This window comes from Brienomyrus brachyistius, chromosome 3, assembly GCF_023856365.1.
Source record: "Brienomyrus brachyistius isolate T26 chromosome 3, BBRACH_0.4, whole genome shotgun sequence".
Classification (NCBI taxonomy): domain Eukaryota; kingdom Metazoa; phylum Chordata; class Actinopteri; order Osteoglossiformes; family Mormyridae; genus Brienomyrus; species Brienomyrus brachyistius.
Window position 1 is genome coordinate 8,621,185 of NC_064535.1, and position 21,219 is coordinate 8,642,403.

A 21,219-nucleotide genomic window follows, 5' to 3' on the forward strand; every position below is an offset into this window, starting at 1 on the left:
CTGGTGAACATAAACATTACATTACGGTAATATAGTATATGCTACATACAGTAGCATAATATGTTCTATAACCCTATTCATATTAAGTTTTAGTAAATGGAATAACGTATTCAAAAATGAAGTCAAACGAAAAACAAGAAATCCCAAATGACATATCACATGTAGAACACGTACGGAAGCGCGCTTAACTGAATAGCATCATACAAGCCTATATATGATCTTTGGTTATTGCTTTTATTTTGAACATAAAGTCTATTTAAAGTAAAAATGAAAAAATATTAGTAGATGACAGAGTTTCTGTGGATGCATATAAATATAATATCGTTACGCCGACCATGCTCACTTTTAATATATTTGTTAGAAAAATCTCTTGAGACTTAAAAAATGTTGGCGCCATAATGTCATTAATACCAGTCTTCCAAGAATGACTGCGGCGATATTATAATTATAATGGATTAATTAAGCAGTCAATCATCGACATCAATTTCCACGTCTTCCTCTCCGGAACACCCTTTACTTGAGTGGCTGGTAGAAGGAGAGTATAGGGACGTCTCCCCATCGGCCGAAATTTCGTTTTCACGCCTCAGTAGCGTTGGAGACCCTATGTTTGAATTTCTGAACGTTCGCCTGACACTTTGCTCGAGGTCTGCTAGTTTGGCTATTTTCTCAAGCGGTACTGCACCAAGTGCTTTTGCTGATTCCACGTCCGCCTTCATTTCCTCCAAATCCCTCTTGAGTTTGGCTCGGCGGTTCTGAAACCACGTGATGACTTGAGCATTAGACAGCCCGAGATGCTGAGCGATTTGATCGCGGTCTGCGGGGGAAAGATATTTCTGATACAGAAACCTCTTCTCCAGTTCGTAAATCTGGTGATTGGTGAACGCTGTCCTGGACTTCCTTCGCTTTTTAGGGGTGTTACGCTGTCCAAACAGCGTCATCCCGTCCCTTCCTGGGTAGGTATATGAAACTGGAATAAGTCACGGCTATACCCAAACAAACTTAAAAATATTTTCTAATCATGATTCATGTGCACACAGGCCGGGCGTCCTAAAATTTCCCATTTTATTAAGTATGTGTCATACAAACTATCCATGCAACATAGCCTTTACCGTTTTACATAATCTGTATATATTCTTTAATGTAACGATTGTTGCATTTATTAAATGCAAAATATCTTTTCATATGACGCCCAACCGATCAAGGCCTACTGAAAATAATCGACAAAAATTTATACGTTTGTTATGCGTGTGTATTTTTAGCTGTTGTTTGCAAACTGCTTGTTAAAAAAATACATTTCATTGAAAATATATTTTAAAAAAATAGTAAATATTTTAATATTGCAAGTTGGGTTATATATGGATATGTATATAAATAATTTTGCTGTACTGTGTGGCATATAATATTAGGGAAAGCAGGACATACCCTCCGCCGCTTGAAGGACACTCACTTCCAAACCCTTAAAGGTTTTGCTGGCCAGTTCTTCCAAGGCGCACAAAGGCGATGTCTGAGAGAAAATGACCCTTTTAGGCAGGGGGGTCACCGGGTGAATGAATTGCTTGGTAGCAGAAAGCAGGTGCGATGTCCCACAAATCGTGCTATCACGCTTCACCGAGGGTTTGCTGAGAATGTCCTCTATGCTGAACGGAGTTGGGGGTTTGATAGAATTCCCTGGCGGCGGAGGAATTCTGCTTCCATCTTCAGCCGAAGAACTTTTATGATCTTCATTGGATGTCATCGTTCACTCTTATACCCCCTCTCCTGTCTTTTATGTTTTATAATGTCAAACTGTCGGATGAAGTTTTAGATCGAAATATCTGTGACATTACAACTACCAGTCAAAAGGTTCGCGCAAAGGTTTCGCCTTTGCAGTCCACGATTTCCAGGGTACTGCTCACCCACAGCGTATGGCAATCCGGGGGACTGAAATGCTTTAGAGGAAACAGTGACGCTTTAAGTCACTATCGATCGGAAGGTGCACGCATGGACCATCTCCCGCGCTGTAGTCCAATGCGGGCAGCAGTAAGCACCGTTAATTAAAAGGCAGGACCAGTAGGAGGAGCCCAAGCGAAGCCCAACGCCGTGTCCTCTTCTTAGAGTGAAAGTGTGGTTTTCATAATATTAATTATACGAACAGAATTTTTTGGTTCCTCATTTGTGTTTTACGCCTCGTAAGTTAAGTCCAGTCTCTCCAACGCTTTTTTTTTGTTGAGCTTGAGATCAGATGCTCAGCCATTGTTAGTATAGGCGGCGGATAGCCAAGTGGGTTTGGGTAATCAGAAGTCTGATGACAGGCTAGAATGGAAACAGCGGGAACGAAACTGACAAGTTGCCGGATTAGATTCACTCAGTACCGCCGTCTGTGTTACCAACCGCAAAATGCCACCTTTCATTGTTGTAGCTGCAATGTCATTTAAAAACCCGGCAGGTGCACTCTAACCATGGCCTGGGCTATAACCAATGAATTCAATTTGCATTAAACTTTAAACGTTACATTTATTTAAGATCATTACTGTTGTTGTTTTTAATACTGAAGTTGACAATAGACTACAATATCGCTGGGCCGTTACAATATTTCAGATTACAGACAGATTGCATTTTCTTATAGTGAATAATTAATTTCAGACTCAGGTATTTCAAACCGGAAAGGTGACAAGGATCAGGATTTTGTAGTTGATTGCGTCAAACTACATCGAAATGTTAATTATTTTGGGAAGACGTAGAAGTTGCAAAGATTCCATGATTTATGAAGTGTCAGTATCACAGCTTACAAACGGGTGGTAAGGAGCATTTTACTATAGGCTAGACATATAACCTACTAGACTAGTAGCCTTGATATTTAAGGAGCACGAGATTCTAAGGTGCTGTAATATAAGCTTAGCGCTGGTCTCACGTATACAGTCCACGGATGGACATGCGCGTTTTCAGTTTCATTCAAACCCACCGGCCTGAATTAATTTATGTGTAACTAGTAGTTAAATCTATCACTCATCCCTCTATAATACGGCCACTGAAGTGTAAAGTATAAATATTTTGTATGGCACGTAAAATGCCAATTTTGTAATTTAAATGTACTACCAGATTGAAGCGAAAACTGTATATTTACAGTATAATTAAGTATAATTAAGATGAAAATTCCGAGAATAAACGTCCCGCTGCGGCGAACTGACAGAAGTCAGAAGTCTATATCTAGGGGTTGAAATGCGAAGAACAGTAAGGGCTTTCTTGTTAATAAATATAAAAATAAGATGTCGATACAGACTGCGACATAGCTCAGTCACGTTGTATACATAAACAGTACGGAAGGACAAGAAATTATGGATTTAAAGTTTTTGGTAATCGAGAAAATATTTGCGCGTGGGTAGAGGTGCGATTGAGAACTGGTGGGTCATTAAACATCAGGATTAGGATCAGTTTGCAATGCCTAATCAAACCCATGTGCGTTTGACTTGATATTAAGCTATCATATTAGACTTAATAGGGCTGCACCTGAATATACAGAACCACTTGAATTGTATTCTTTGTGTACTATGTATATAGAAAGTTATAATTCATGTTGGAGCAGTGTGTACACAAACAAATAAAACAATTGATTTTTAAGTTTTAAATGCAATATTATAATTATTTAAGTAAGACACGGATCACTTTAACAAGCAGTAAAATCACATAGTTCAGAACAGTGGGAATATTCCTTAAAGTAATGTCTGCGATTAAAAATCGGACAAAACGCGAAATATTAAAGTAAACCGAAACACAGTTTGATTCAATATGTTAAGCAGTAAAGGGATGAGTCGCGAACCAAGCGATCTGCTCACAACTGACGCTTTTTTCGCACCTGAACACGTGCGGTTCTAATACTTTTCCATGTATAATGAAACGTTACGACTATGAACACACGCGACGTCAACCTTCATCTAGACAAAAAAAGGATTGTTATTTATGCTGTAATTAAATACACAATGGAGAGAAAGATTACATATATTTATCTTAAACTGAGTTGTTCGTCTAAGATTTGAAGAAATGTTATTTTTTACATTTTGTAAATGCTTAGACATACCATAAATATCGAATGGGAGTAACGTAACAATATAATAATAATAATAATAATAATTTATTATTATTATTATTATTATTTACCTCGACAAAACGAGACATATATGTCTATTTGTGTTAGTCTGTTTACGAGCAACATGCATGAACGACAAACTACAAACCCATATTCAAAATCAGAAAATCTTTTTGCAGTCGTTTGCTTTTTTGACTTCTTTAGTGAAAGGGTTTCTTGCCTCTTCACGATATCAAAAATGCCTGACAGTCTAAAGAATACTGAGCGACTGGTATCACAAAAAGAATCAATACTGGTATATTTATTAATAATACGTTATTTTCTGTACTCTGTACAGATTTATTGCATATGTTGAGTCAGTTGTTATATTATATAAACATGTTTTCGGTTTTTAATTAACTGTTTTCTATTTGTGTTTTTGGTTTTACTTATACAAGTAAAATAATACCAGGCAGTCCGTAATGTTGAGAGGAAATTTTACGTTTTAATGATGAAATACGCAATTCAAACATTTGGTTATAATGCATAGACTGTTCACATGGTCATCAGCGTCATAGTTTCTGCATGGTTGACTATAGAGTCCATTCCTACTTCTTCCAGATTTCGTTCAAAACGCTCCGTTGACGCGCAGAACATCGATCGGTAATTCAAGGAAAAGCAGCTATAGGCAAGGGGAAAGCGGAAGATGCTTGTTCTACAGTTACAATTATGAATTTCGGGTCCTCTCCCCCTTTTGTATGCTATGCTTGCCTTTACGAAAGACTCTAGGCTATAATTACATTTTATTTGATCTTATTGCAAGATATACTGAGGTTTCCTGCCATTTTCCCGGTAAGCAGAGCAGACGCAAAACAGATCTAAACGGTTCTGTGACATATATAATGTTCAGAATTTTGCGGATTTTTTTTTAATTTAAATTTATTGAAATTCAATTTTTGTGCACGGTCTTCATCTGGTCATCACTTCAAGAACAAATGTGATCCTCAATCATTTCAAAACGGTTTCCAGACAAGTCTTAGGGCCCCGGTTATCCAGGAGATTTGATGTCACGTGCATTCATGCTTTGGTGGGATGTGCGCAGTGAAGACGTACTTTGTTCTGCATTTATAGAAAATGACTGTCCTGTGGTGTCTGATCATGAAATCATCGTTCGAGAACTTCCAAGAAGATTTCAGTCACCGTGCTAAGAGTTTGGTCAACTTACTCAAAGTCTGAAGGTACTTGTTTAAACATTGGAAACAGCTGCCTCTGTGAAGAAAAAGCATCACTTTCATTCTCCATCTACCTGGAACCTTAGCAAGCCACAGACCATACTTTGGCAGACTTAAAAAGCGGTGGTAGGCTTAGGTCACCATGACATCATCATTGTTGTTGACCTGAATCTGTTTTTAGCTTTAGACCCCCTGCCTCTGGATTTCTGGCACAGGCCGTCATGCCATTTATGATGGTCGAGGCGGGGGGGGGGGGGGGGTGTTTCGCAGGCCTTCAGAATGTGGCAGCGGCCCAGAAATGGGTCCCCTTGAAGTCAAGAGACTCTTTCCATTGGATTTGATCTTGCATCACGTTACCGCTCCCTGAGGAACCTAATGCTTGTCATTTTACACAGTGACTCGGGAACAAGAGCGGGTACTGGACAGCGGCGCTGCCAAAAGCGACAAGAGGTATCGATTAGCCCGTGCACAACTATAGCATAATCCTCAATGCGATGTATGTGTAATTCTGGAGGATGCTATGTCCCTAGACCTGCCCGTGAACATGAGAAGGCACACATGTGGCCGTCAGAGACCGACCGGCATCCAAGCTCGTTTAACACGGACGGAGGTGTCTATCATTCATCTTTATATTCGCCGATTCGCATGGCTGCTGACGTGCGTGTGTGTTATACTCCTGTAAACACACTAAACCCACTAAATAGATTAATAAGTGACACGTTGTCTTTAGATCATGAAGGTATCAGAGCTGCAGTCAAAAATAAGCTTGTTTTTGACACGGTGATTTCAGATATAGTGCATGTGTCTGGACTACAATAAATATTTAATGGCAAACCGCTAATCCAGGCCATTATTTTTTTTTTACATAAAATCACATTTTAGAGAGAATTTAGCATTTTTATTTATAGCACATCACAAAAATGTTAAAATCTTGACGACTTACCCTATAAAACTAACCCTTTATTAATGGGGTCTAAAATTCATACACATAAAGAACGAATGGTTGTGTCTGAAAGATACTGAAATGTTGTTTTAATATTTCACGATCAGAAAGGGCTTAATTTAGGGTATATGAAAATTTAGATGCCAGTAAAAATGTGAGTTATATGATTTTTAACAAACTGTATTGGGAACAGTATGACTTTTCTTAAAGAGGTTCTTTGTTTCATATGTGATACTGAGGGTCTCATTCCCTGTTCAGTTCTGTGCTGTGAGGAAGGGGGGGGGGGGGGGGCAGTGTCTTTGCTGAAAACTGTTTGCTACCTTGTTTATTGCTTCTCTAGTATCCATCTCTCTTATTAGCAAATTATATTCAGATGTTTCAGATCAGATGGTTCACCTTCTAAAAGAGTCTTATCTTGCCAATTTTGCTGAAAGTGGTTCAGATTATGGAGCAGATACCTGGAGATGCTTGAACACCATCATTTTGCCACTATACAAGCAGGAAGCTGAACACAAAGCGCCAGTCTACCATGGAATGAGGCACAACTCCAATCCAACACATCCACCATATCAACTGCACCCTTGTTACTGATCCAACTCTCCGTTATTCGAACAGCTGCAGTGCATTTCCATACTGGTCCACTATATCCGTATAGTCTAGTTCCCACAATCTATTGTTAGGGATACTTTCGATGTGCATCCCATTCCCTGCATGAGTGTGTAACTCTGCTTTCCCCCATCTACACACGGGTCTGCTTTTCTCTGCACCCCCAGACCTCTTTTTGAGCCCGGTCCGTGCTTCCAACTCCATCTCAGATCTCTGAGATTCTGATTTTTAGCTTCCTTTGCATTCGGATCCCCAATTTTGTAGGTCCCCGCATTACACATGATCCTGTTGAGCGGATAAGACATAGCAAACAAATCACCATGGTATTCCGGATATTCTCTTTCTGAGGGTTTTGAATACTGCAGACTATTAATGGCGGTAGGATTTTGAGGGGTTTGGAGGTGTACAAGCAGGAAGAGGAAGAGGGGCAGATTCCAGGGTAGCTTTTTGTTGGAAAGTTCGGAAATCGGAAGGAAGAAAGAAGGATTTCAGAAGAAAAATACATTGACGGAAATATCGACCAGGGGATAATAACGGCATCAACTGACACCAAAACTACCCCATCCACTTCCACTAGTTTATGAAGACATCCATCTGGTCTGTATTTCATCAGCTTCCACAGACCAAGCGTCAGCCGATGGCATTTGTGACCGCGGTGGAATGTAGAAAGCAGGTCGCCAAATCACATTTTACTCTTACGTAAATCTCTGGTCCCCAAAGTAGCCGTCCTCGCAGGCCTTTGTGTAGGCAGGTTTTCAGAGTACTGAAGCACCTCAGTGCTTCTATGAAGTACGCATTACAACAGCTGAACCAATCTAAGAGTCTCTCTAAGCAATGAAGCTGTTTCGAAGAGCCACTGAACCAGAGCAGACTGCCGCCTGATTTGGAGCGGGATGGTTGAGAATACTACTCAACGCCAACTTGGCCCATGTGAGTGCTGAGTCGCGGAAGGATCCCGTCATGTCATGCAGATGAGGCTGAGACAAATGGCGATGAGGAGGCCGAGGAAGATGATGAGGTGCACGACAATGGATGTTGGCATCAGCAACCGAGATATGAAGTGGGTGATGTGGAATTTGTAGCAATGATGGCATAGACTCAACAAAGCTCATGACTGATAAGCAGGCAGAGACCAATAAAATTTGAAAGGAGCAATTTATGCAACTTGACTTGAAGTTAGATAATTTATTGTGTCTATATTTACTGTTGAAAGCTCAGGGTCAACCAGGTTGGGGTGGATACTATATAGAAATAGACCTAAAGTGAAACTGAGAATAAAGGTGGCTGTAGGACACATGCTCTGAATTGGATAACCTCTACAGTCCATCCAGAGTATATTTATTTCAACTAACCCAGCAATGCCCAGAACTATTAATGGCCCAGTTTACATATATAATGGACAATTTGTTTTGATTCCGCCAATACATAAATCCAAAAGATGTAAATGTCAGACTTCGGCACTGTGCTCCTTCAAACACGTAGGAAAGCCTTTGAACATTCTCTGCGCTCTTTCATAAGCCCCTGAGTTTCTTTCACACCAGGCGAAGTCTGGAGCCATGCCCTCTGACCTCCCTGTCTGCTGTAACCCAATCCCTGTAGGTCGACTCCACCAGCCCATGTAGCAGCAGCCAGCCGCCAGTGCTGTGCATGCAAATATGGCCCTAAGAGCCATGACCGGCCTCTCCCACAACCCACAGCTGATTGGCTTAGGAGGGATCATGCAGATTTATTGTTGCCAGTCTTGATAGATTTTTGACAAGCGTTTGTCCAAATGAAGCGGTGTGGTGTGCAAGTCCATGCAGAATGTTTTCTATAGAAATATTATGCCTCTGAAATTCTCTTGGCAGTAATTTAATATGAAGTAACTCGAATAGAGTCGAATAAACTTGTAGGCCGCTGTCCATCTCATGTGCTTTTTTTCCTCCCAAAGATAAATAAGACGATGATACGTTTGACGGAATTTGAATGGTGTGAAAGCTGTCCCTGAGATGGATGACCAGAAGGTCAAATACGGTGACCTTGGTCATTAGCCTTGGCTGTTGGTCCATTTCATCCATGTTGTCATAGCTGTTTCCCCTATTGGTAGAAAGCTTTTGCTCAGTTTTATAAGGATGTCTGATTGTATGTTATCGGAGTTAAATTAACATTAAATGGAGGACAAGTAAAATTTTTCTATATGAATTTGTCTACCTGCCACCCTGCATAGGACAAGCGGATACGGAAAGTGAATGAACAAATGAATGAATAAATGAATGAATGAAGGAATTTGTCTGTGTATTGTATTTGCAAACTATGAGCTGTAGATCTTTATATATTAGGCCTAATCAATTTTGCATTCTGTGTTAGAAATCCTTCATAATATGTCGTATCTACTTCTAAATTAGGTTGCCATCATATACAGTCTTTCTGCAATGCATCATCCCATATACCCAGCTTCTGTCATAGTAAACGGTCATTCATGCTTAGATCTTCACACACCGGTTGGTGGGTCTGAAGTTTAAAGCATTTCTGTACCATCTTTCACTTCCTGCCCATTTTTAAGATGTAATTTATAACTTTGTTCTCCTTCAGATTTCATCCCAGTCCTGAAGAACTGCTATAAAATGTGCACAGACAATTACTTAAAGAGAACCCAGAGATCTTTGGGGTAAAACATTTATCATGGGAAGGCTACTTGAATGTGCTGTTGAATCAGTTCTGTTAGCGTGTGGGTTATGGTCATATGAGGAAATATAGACGTTACAGAGCACTGTTCTGCAGCATTTAAGATGTGGCTTATCTAAGGAGAAACCTATCTGGGAAAAAAGCCGAAGGAAATAGATCCTTTGGTTCCATTTAGAATGTTTGCTTAATCGAGAGCAGAGGTGGACATAGACTAACACAATCCTATCTCACTGGCCAACGCCATTGGACAGATCTAGCCTGGGGAGGTATCTGCCTCACTATCCTGCCTGACCCCTATGTTGTGTCAGCTGCAGAGCCAGGTCCTTTCCATCCCATAATCTCCACGCTTGCCGGAGACGCTCAACTGACCTGACCCGACTCACAGTGCCTCCGTGGACAAACACCAGCAGAACCAGGCCCGTCTGGACCGCCACGGCACCGGCGATGAGCCACTAGTGTTCTACCCACCTGTCTCCTTCTCCTCTGTCAGCAGAGTACAGGAGGATTAACCCACAGTAACCCCTCCCGTGGATTTTTGAAACACCTCCCAAAGAAAAGCTCTGGCTCAGGAGCTGGTGGTCCGGCGCTTCCCCTGAAGTCCGTCCACGACGGGCCCCTGAGACAGCTCTGCGTGGGACTCTTTCATCAGCAACTGGATTGGCCAACCATAATTTGGCCGAGAGTTAAGCAACTGTACTACCTTTGTGCCAACTCTGTTACTGAATTCTACATAACTGCACATTGACTTTGTTGTCACTGTGCTACGACTTGCGTCTGAATATGTGACATACTAATCAGCATTCGAAAGATGAACTGATTTTCTTGACAGTTTTTTTTTTGTTTGTCAATTTGCTTTGTATCTCAACAAGTTGAGCGACGTTGTGACCTTCAGTCCCAGGAAGTGCACACATAAATCGTGACCTTTAGCTCTACTGCAAATTGCTTTAGCTAAAAGTGTGAGATGAATCTATTGTGACGATTTTCTAATTGTTTATATCATATTAACAAATTAAAATGATAATTTACTAAGGTATGCTGAAACCTGCTTAAGTCGCCAACTTCTGTATTTACAAAATCAGCTTATTGCTTTTAAATTATGTGTATTTCAACGTCTTGAACATGCAGGCTTCGTGTGTTTGGGCTGAGCGTACTCTAACATGCGTGGAAAGCTGTGTTAGATGACATGCCTATTGAATCTATTTTTCATCATCAGCACCTCTGCTAATTTTAATACTATACTAGATAATACTAATACTATACTAGATATTAATACTATAAAGTGTATTGGGTATTTTTTTTACTAACACTAATCACTGACATCACAGTATGCGTCCTCATTGGATACATTTATTACTACATCTGTCCCTATTGGATAGACTTATTATCGTGTCAGTTTTTATTGGCTAAACCATTATTTATCCGAGATGCAGAAAGAGTGACAGCAGAAGATTCGCCTTCTCGGTCAGCTTGTCTGCTTTAAATCATATTCATAATCATATCTCCCTCTCAGTATGTTGAAAGGAGAATTTGGTGAGATGATGGTCTTCATCATATTACTGGTCAAAGCCATTGTCTGGCTCTGGGGTAGATGGAGCAGCTTGGCCCCTGTCATTAGCTGTTCATAAATATCAGCCCCCCCCTCTCTTTTCCTGTAGCCACTGCATTCAGGGTTGAAGAAGTGAGCAGGTTCATGATTTATTTAGGTCAAGTTAAGCCCCAGATTTTTATGGGCACATAAAACGCAATGGGTTTGCCTTGACACGCCAACCTAGTAATTGTATCTGTGTTCCCACATGAAGTGTCTTGGTTTTATACCTAATCTAGTGTTAATGAACCCATTATTGTAGAATAGATGATGAATAGAGTACAGGGTTGCCCTAATGGGGTGTGTTTCATTGGCAGCCAAACCGACAATCCTTTATTTCCCCACTTCTGTATGCTCGCGTGTGTGAACACAACTGTTTTATGCAACTACTGATGAGGTTATTGGTTGAAAATGAGCTTAAGTTATGGTCCAGAGATCTGAGAATGAGATATAGATGCAGAGTAAGGATCTTAAATGTTACACTGTGGGACTGGGTCAACATAATGGCAGAATTTCCAGAATGACTCAGTTCAACGACAAAAATGTGATTTAGATATGAGAGCATAGCACTAAGCCTCAATTTTAGGTGTCATCTTTGCAGCAAAAGACTAAAAAAATAGACTTCAGTGTAAAAAACTCATTTAGCAGGGACTGTAGATTCTTCTTGTATTCTAGGGGGAGATAGTAGAATGCTAATTAGCAAAGTTAACTAATTCCAAATAAAGTACTACTTTTTAATGGACACAGAGTCCTCAAAGAAACAATAAATTATGAAAGTACTAGAGAATGGAATGTGATGCTGCCGCTGGATTCAACAGCACCCCCTAGAGGCCCCTTTGAGAATGACAAGACTGCATAAATTTGTATAAATAAGAAAACTTGTTGCTGTAAAAAAAAATTTGGTTCCCCTGGAATGCTGAACAGATCCTCGGAAAAGGAGGATGGGATGGTCTAATCAAAAACCAACAGATTTAGAAACCTCTGAACGTGATACCTCTTGTGAGTCTTGAGAAAATATTATATACTATCTATGTTTTTGTAGCATTAATTAGTAATAATGGATTACAGGTAATGTGAGATTATGAATATATGTTTTAGGTGAACTATCTGATGAAATAAGCCCAAAAAGAAACAAGTATTCTCTGGAATAATTACAGTGGTCAAAAAGACTCTGTCAGAACAACTAAGGGTTTGTGCTTTCTTTCAACTTTGTTCTGTTAGAAATTAACTCAGAATTTTGCAGATAACCATAGTTTTTGAGTGACCGCAATTTAAGGCTATATTGATAGTGCATTAAATATTTATTAAGAATGTAAGAGCATATTAAAGTTTATTTTAGGAACAATTATTTCGTTTCTATTTGTGAATATTTTAAAAACTTTACAGAAAGGCACACAGTACTAAGTATGTTTTGCCAGAGTTCACAGGCTCAAAACACATTGGGACATGTGGAGAGGATTCTGCTCTCTTTCTCTGATATGGAAAAATGGTATCAAAGCAAGTGGACCCCAGTATGCCTGCTGACTGCTGCTTTACTCTAAAGAGGGACGTTCCTGAGGCCAAGAACAGCAGGAAATCATACACTTCTAGGCACATATACTGCAAGTATACGTCTAGTGTAAAGATTAATCATGTGTGACTCAATATCCTTATATGATGACAAAACTTGATAACTGGAATCTGCACAAAAAAATTACTGATCTGTTTTGATTTGTGTGACTAAAACAAAGTTAAAATTTGTTCACCAGTGTTATTACTTCATAATCGCAACTAAAACTGCAAGCGGATGAAAGAAAAATGGTCAAAAATGAGGCGGGCGCTTTACTTTCAGGGAACAGATAATATAGCATTATACTATGGTTTAATTATTAATTAACCACAGACTTAGTTACATACTGATCTCATGTTAATTCATCATTAATGAATACTGAAGCATGTTTTATCTCAGGCAGTTACTATACTTGTGACTGTATGTGTTAATTCTGTAAACCTTTGCGAACTACTGAAGGAACAAGTAATGAACAACACAAGTGAAATACTGGGGTCCGTGTTAAAGCTAAGTGTTTAATTAAAGCTGCCTTAAGCGGCATGTTGCTGAACCCCACCCTGCTCTGACGGAGATGGAGAAGCTTGTCAGAGGGGCTGTGGTTGGGAAATAATGCGAGTCTCTGATACCATGTGACTTTCAATTGAAAGTTTTAATTAGTCCACGGGTCAGTGCTGGCAAATTGAGAGGGTTGACGTTCATGCAGTGCCACTAGCATCAGGGGTGGCTGGTCACAGGGTGCAGCCCACATTGGGAGAAGGAGCTAATGAGCAACACATTAATCAGGCATTCATGTTAGCTGTGAATCTGTAAGGGCCCGCTACTGCCCCCTAAAGGCAGCCAGCCGCTAGTGCGCCCAGTGTCAGCAAACCCACACAGATATTAGCGGTCTGGTCAAAGGCTCATGCATTAACTTCAGGCATGGCTGCCTGCACTGTGCACTCCCTTGACATTCAGATGTTTTTAGTTGGCTGACGTTACATGTTTTGTTTTACCTCATCATCAATGCAACAGAAACAAAAAAGAGGAGAAAGGCTGGACAAATTTGGATAAAATATAAATGAGATTATACTCATTCACAATAGTATTAGACAATCAGCTCATTCCCCACTTATAAGAGATCTCAAAGTACTGGCTCATCACATGTTTGTAATTCATTATTAAATCTGGCCTATTGATCAATAACTTTACAGAGAATAAAGATCGATGTGACGTCGTTCTGCTGATCTGTACCGGCAAACTCGGCAAGTATCACAGACCGCCAAGTCACTGGTCTGGCTCTTAGGAATATTCACCATGACGCCTCACTGACAGCGGGGAAGCACTGCAAGAAGCCGATGTGACTGGGAGGCAAGAATGCGATTCAGTAGCAGGCAGGTTCCTGTGTGTGTGTGTTGGTGGGGGGGGGGGGTTCAGCTTCATACCCTGAGATATAATCCTGCAGGCACCTCTGACTTCAGAGTTCAGGGTGATGAATGCAGAGGTGTGGGGAGTTGAGACCCCCCCCCCCCTCCCCCATTTGTGGGCTCATCTGGTGAGCTGCTGGTACTCTGGCCAATGCATCAGCCTGCTCCTGGGGGGCTACACCCACCGATAATGATCTCCTAATAATTGTGCCAGTCTTTTCAAATGCACACACAACATTTTAGCTGTCAGGATTTAATCAGTCAAGGCGGCAGTTGTCAGGGGTCTCCAGTAGGAATCACTGACCCCAGGCAAAAACAAGAAATTGCTCTAATATTTGAAAAGGATACATCTGTTTCATTTAATTTTAAATGCCTATAAAGTCCTTGTGGTTCGTTAAAGTCACTGTAATTTGTTTTAATTAGTACATCAGTATTAGATGGACTGTTGAATTACAAATTAGATACCTAGTAACAGACAACAGTGATGATAATTAGGTACATTCTTCAAAAGCAACCATAATCATACATTTGACAGTAATGGTCTAATTAAACTTACTTATCCATGTCTCTGTTAGTAACTTATTCCAGTATGTGGGCAGATAGATATATTCAATTAAAAATGAACATGCCACGTGAAGCAGTAAGGTACAAACAAAAATAAATCTTGTACGTGCGTCTTGTGAGAACTTCTTGCAAGCAGATTTTCTATTCAAGGATGATGCTTCTATGGTGCTATATCATGCACGGGTTTATTAATAATCTCATTAGTTTTACATTTATCCGAGTGTAAGGAGTTGGAAAGACTAGACGAAATAACAAAATTTTAAGTGTAATTGTGGCAGATCAGGCAGATTATGACAATAGCGGACCCCTAGTGGTCGTGAATTCATAAAATCAGTAATGAAAATGGAATTGGATACATACAACCGCACGGTGCTGTACTATAGAAAAGCTGGTTCGGTTCGGCTCGGCTAAGGGGAACACGGGGAGTTTGTGAAGAAGCCTCCGAGTTTCCTCCTTGGGGTTTTCCCTTTCCCATCCCATGGGAACAAGACAAAACGAAATCATTCTTGAAGACAAAGGAATCCCGTGGGGGTGGGAACAGACCAAAAAAGTAAATAAATAGCAAGGACCGTGGATATGTTCTTTTAGGCATTTTAGAAAAAGTAAAGAGCATCGGGTGGGAGAAATGCGCGTCATTACCCCGCGCCAATAAGGACATTATATTTCTATAAGCGTTATGTTTTGATCTGTATATACATTAGGCCACTTAAAAAAAATTGCTTATCGTCCCCTCCCGACCCGCCGAAATGCCTCCGACCCGAATTATTTTTTATTTCGTAAAAATAGCATGGAAAATTTGAATTTCCCGCGCATTCCACATCGACGATTGATCCACATTGTGTAATCCTAGTCTTGGAATGGTTTCATGAACCTAAATCTGTCTCTACCTGAGATGGGCTGGTGCAAAGATTTAAATCTGGGGAAGTGATGTGGTACATGTTCTTAGGTACTTGTTTGTAGAGTTGCATTTCCTTGTTCAACCATTCAGGTTCCTGTATTTTGTAAATTCCTCGTGCTTTAACATGTTTTAATACACTTTCTTTCTAGATATATATTTTAAAATCTTGATTGTTCATTTAGAATGGGAATGACAAACAGAATATTGGTTTCAAATAGTATCATTTTTATATTCACGAATGAAACAGCATAAAGTATCCAAATCCATAGTTGGGAAGGCATTTATGAGATACACATGGATCAAGGAATTTACATTCTTGTATTTTCTTACATTTAATATATTTGAAACGCAACAAACTGGAAGAACTGAGGAGGCGTACTAAGTAGGTCTGCTCTCTTCGGTATGTATTTTCAAATATGTATTTTCTTACATATTTGAAAGTCCAAACAGTCAATCAAAATTTGTAAAAAAAAAAATAATAATAAAAAAATCCCTCCCCCCCTACCCACCTCCTCCAAAAAAAAGGACGAGAACCAATTTTTTTTTTAAGTGGCCTTAGTCATACGAAAGCCGAACGGTAGCTAATTACCTTTTTAAACCAGAGCTTCGTTCAGTTTCATCAGTACAAGTTTCTCATCGATTGTGAAAGCATATGTGCGTTTCTTCTAGTAACACCGGTCAACAAAGATTCTGTTAGAGAACAGTTAAGAGGTGTGTTACAACGCATTATGTAATAACTCGACGAAATGTGGAGTCCCGGGCTGATTACTGACTTCTGCCAGACCCTTAAGGGAGCATTTCTTTGGGGCAAAAAACGGCAGAAAATCATACAGCGTGACGTTTAGTTATATGTCACTCAAAATGCTTGTGTGATGGAGATATTACAATTAGATAATTGCCAAAATACTGTACGACTCACCTGTTTGATTCCTCTGAAACTAAAAAAGTGTTGGGTGTTGTAGTTTTTATTGCAGACGCATGATGAGTTGCGAGTTTCGTCGGAAACATTGAATTTTGCATCAGGTAAAACTTCCTCCCTAGCACGGTTCCAATAAAGCACTTAAAAGTCTTCCGGATCATTTTATACTCAACCGGCACGCTTTTAGCAAAGGGAATCCAACGGGATCCAAACGATTGGGATCCTTCCTGGAACGCAGTGGTGAATCTGGCTGGATTCTTCATATGATTGTTCCCAGCCTCCTTTCACATTTCAGGCACTCTTACTTTAAATTATACATGACATAATTTCCATGTAACAGAGGTCACGAATTTCATTATTTTGCATGGTATACTCTCATATAGTAGGCATTTTAAATTTTAATATCAGTTCCATTATTTTGTTCTGGATGAGCTGTGTACGGGTTAGGATGTTATCCGAAGGTCGCAGGTTCAAATCCCACTGTTGGCACAGCAATTTCACCGTTGGGCCCTTGAGTGAGGCCCTTAATCCCCAAGATCTCCGGCGACTGTCTGACCTCACCTTCTCAAGCAATACATGTTGCTTTAGATCAGGAGTAGGCAGTCCTATCTGCAAAGGGTCAGTGTGTTTGCAGGTTTATCGAGTAACCTTTAGGTCAGCTGTTCAAATCCAGGTGTGAGGACTCTTCAGCCAATCAGTCTTCTAATTAGTTATTTAATTACTGCACAATAGCCCTTTCTGGATGAGATTGCCCACCCCTGCTTTAGATAAACGTGTTCGATTCAAACGCTGCCGACAGTCGGAATGACTTCGGAATGACACACTTACCTCCAGCTATTCATTTCCCCCATACTGCTTCCTTTGACATGTCAAATCAAAAACAAAAAGCATGTGCTTTATATAGAAATTCAGTTATAAGTACTGTATGTGTTTATATGTCTGCGGAAGTTTTGTCTGCTTGTCGGAGTGCCACCGAGAGAGCCAGGGAGCAGATCAGGAACATTAGAGGCCTTCTGTTGCTCAACTGGCTTTGCACTTCTGGCCTGCTTACTGATCACAGCCACTTCAGGGGCCAAGCGCTGGTCAGCAATTCCAGCTGGTTTCCTGCCTTCAGGTTCACGCAGGGACAGATTACGGACTGGGCCAGCGGGGCAGCTGCCCAGGGGCCCTTGGGGTGCAGGGGGCCCGTGGGGCCCCTAGCCCAAAACAATTTGCAACGCTTATCAACAATGTATTTTCGTTTGTCTATTTTAGAGGGCCTACATTCTTTGATCCTCTGCCTACAAGGGCCCCTGACCCTATAGGGAGGGTGTTTGGCTGCCAGGGGCCCTTGAATTGTGGTGGTTGTGGTGGTGGTGGTGGTGGTGGTGGTGGTGGGGGGGGGGGGCCCTCGCGAACGTTTTGCCCAGGGGCCCACACAACCCATAATCCGTCCCTGGGTTCACGAGACCAGGACTCACCACCAGCACCACCTCTGCTATGGCAGCTCCTCTCCCACCACACAGATAGACTTTCTCATAGAAGGTCAGCTCACCCAATCAATACCCGTAAGTGTCTTGTATGTTTCTCCTGACAACTCATGCCCCTATTGATTAACCATCACTATACTGAATGTGCTCTTTTAAGTGGATTGCTGCAAAAATAAACTCAATTGCGAACTACACCTACAGCAAACACGTTATTGATCCAAAGGTGCTATTGTGTTATTCGAAGCTGGAATTTGGCCAATAAGATTGGTTTTATTAATTGCACCCTTTCTAAAGGGTATGTTCCTGTCGGACGTTGCATGGTATTTCAAACTATGTGGGAAGAAGATTGTCAAGGATTTTTTAAATTATGATAAAAATTTGATGTTTGTGTGGGGAACAGTGATTCACAGATATCATCGCCCCAGCTTTTGGGGAAGGGGTATGTAAGGTGTATCATGTGAATCACTTTCATGGTCATCGCCCTGGGCTGACCTTATTGGGGGAGTGGCCTCATGCTTCCATTTCATTGGCTGTAGTTGCAAAAGTCCAAGAGCCAAATAGCAGCCTGCATCTCAAAGAGACGGCTGTCAGGAATCCAGGATGCATGGTTACAGAAGGAATTGGGACTGAGGCAATATTCCTTTTTTATGGTGTTGGTGGCAAGAAAAGCTCATCCTCCTCCACAAGGTAGTAAATAAAACTGTAGCTCAGTCATTGAGCAAACCTGGATGTCTCATTGAGAAAACAGCTAATTTATTCATCACAAATTGTAGTCAATACTAAGAGTCTGACTTGCACACATTTGTGGATAATTCTGGGAAGCACCTTCTAGTGTCAGCAGCACACTGGTGCCTGTCCTGACCTTCTTCTTTTTCTGAAAGTACACAGTACTTATAGAATACAAGATAAATACAATTAAATGTACACCAGTCATCATTACTGTGACTGTAATAGTGACAATAAAGATCTATCTATCTATCTAGTAAGGCTTAGGTGTTCCTCTGTCAGCAAAGTCAACTCAACTTTTTGAGCAAATATCACACTACCAGCTTTTAAAAGACTCAGGATTATACCAGTGGCCTGTACTACGAAGCGGGGTTACTGGCCTATCGGGTAGCTTGTCGAATTTATGGTACCACAGTTTAAATGGACTTCATATTCGTTCACTTACATTTTGCCCAGACTACCTTAAATCCAACAAGGTACCCCGATAAGTCAGTAACCCAGCTTCGAAATACAGGCCGCTGATTTTCAAGGACAGTATTAAACAGATTACAGCTTGGAAAACGGAGCCATACTCACAGGCTTGCAGAATTAGCTAAGATGAAAAACAGGTGAGTCATAATTTTAACGACATCACACTATCACTGTGTTCCCCAGCTTTACTGTAACATCTGCACATATGAGTCATAACTGGCCCTGCGGCTTAACAGAACTGATTACTGTTGCTATAATTATTTTTACCGCAGTGCATTTCAGCTGGTCTCTGATGAGGTTTAAATAGCACTTGGGACTACGGTACGGACGACAGGCCCATATCACACTGATCAGTCTAACTTAACCTCGCTGCCGTCGATTCCCCGCCACATGCCGCAGTGTTAACCCAGTGAGACCACCGTGTTAATCAGTAATTACGGTAACCAGGACCTTAAAATATACTCAAATAATTTCTAATACTCACTGGACTTTGGATTTGCCACGGTCACCCTTCCTATACTGGTATCCCATTCAAAGCATAAGCGCCTGTTTTGTCTCTCTCTCTCTCAGTGGGTGCCCTAAATGATTCACACACCCCCCCCCCCAACACATAAACACTCCGTAACCTATCCATATTGACATATACAATTTAACCACTAGCAATCAGAGCTAAACAGTGCAGAAACTTGGTCAATGTTACACACCACAAAACAGCACGATGGTGCCAGGGAAGTTGGCCAATCACATTAAAGCTTTTACACCAAAGGTATTCGAACCTTCCTGTGGGTGCTCGGCCATCTCTGCGGGTGCTCCAGCCCTGTCATGAGTCGAAAACTGGTTGGAATAGGCTTCAGGCCTCTGCCCCTTGCCCCCGACCTCACCCCCACCCAACCCTTGTCCAAGTTTACATCAGATTTACAATGTGAAATTAAAAAGGACCAGTTTAAGAAACTGGTGTCATTGGTGGTTAGTCTGTAATTCATGAGGAATTTGAGAAATAAACCTTTTTGGTTTTCTAGTTTCACAGTCTATGTAATAACCATCCACTTAATGTGTAATGCACGAGAAACACACAAGGGGGTGTTATCTGGTCACGATTCCACCCCCCACCACGCTCTCTCGGGACGAACAACGAACTTGTCTTTCAACAGAAGTGGTGACAGTGACTGACGAGATACTGGGAGGAAATAAGTGCAACCATGTGACCTAACAGCATCGCGGTCGCACAGAAGCAAACCTGAATCATTCATTACTGACAGCTGCAGCAGTACCCGGAAGTCAGGCCCATTAACCTCCATCAAAGCGTAATTTCAGGAGTTCGGAAAGCCATCCAACGGAATCCATTATCGTTATCTTTATCGTAATTTTAATGCATTGCCATTAAAGTAATAATCCTCGTATTCGCCTCCTCTAAAGTAAAAGCAAACAGACCACGACAAACAGAGATATAACGTGGAGCACCGCCCATTTCCCTAAAAAGCCTATAACGAAAAAAATTCAAGAATCACTGAATAACTTGCGGCTCGACTCATAAATCTGACGAATTCATGTATATGAAGCAAGAACAATTGTTGGTAGAGTGTAGTGTATACAAAAACGGCCTTTACAGCGCAAGGGCGCACGATGAAACGTCACCAAATCCTCTGACACTGGATAAACCATGTTAGCAGAACTTTTGCACCTTGAAACATTTCATAAAGCTCGCAGAAATCACTTACAGTGTGCTGGCGTGGGCCGTGTATAGATAAGCTGTAACAAGCTTATAATTAAGCTCACTAAAAACACAGAATCCTGCATTAAAATATAAAGCTGCCAGTCTTCCTATAATTACAGTGCCGTATTATTAAACACAATATCACTGCATGGGACATACAGCTGCAGCCGAGGAAATAAACGTGGACAACTGATCGAAGTGGATATAGTTTACAGGACTTTTGTTCTTCCGAGCATTCAGAGCCCCAAGATGTAAAATTGTGCCCAAATAGTGCATTTACACATATTAGGCTAATTTATTGACATTGTTCAATATATTGTCCAGAGTATTAAATTTCCATACTCACATTTTTACTGCCTCTACTTTTATATTATATATCAATTTATATTATATACCACTCTGTCTACATAAATAACACCTAGAAAGTACATGAT

General features: G+C 40.8%; 1 protein-coding gene across 1 annotated transcript; it reads right to left on the minus strand.

The window, feature by feature from the left end:
• Nucleotides 1–467: 467 nt before the first annotated feature.
• On the minus strand, nt 468–1,735 carry LOC125739085 (transcription factor LBX1-like). The gene is made up of 2 exons (XM_049008826.1): nt 1,423–1,735; nt 468–949 (listed from the first exon to the last, which is right to left on the minus strand). Exons 1-2 carry the CDS (start codon nt 1,733–1,735, stop codon nt 468–470), a joined length of 795 nt encoding a protein of 264 aa, XP_048864783.1.
• Between the last annotated feature and the right edge of the window lie 19,484 nt (nt 1,736–21,219).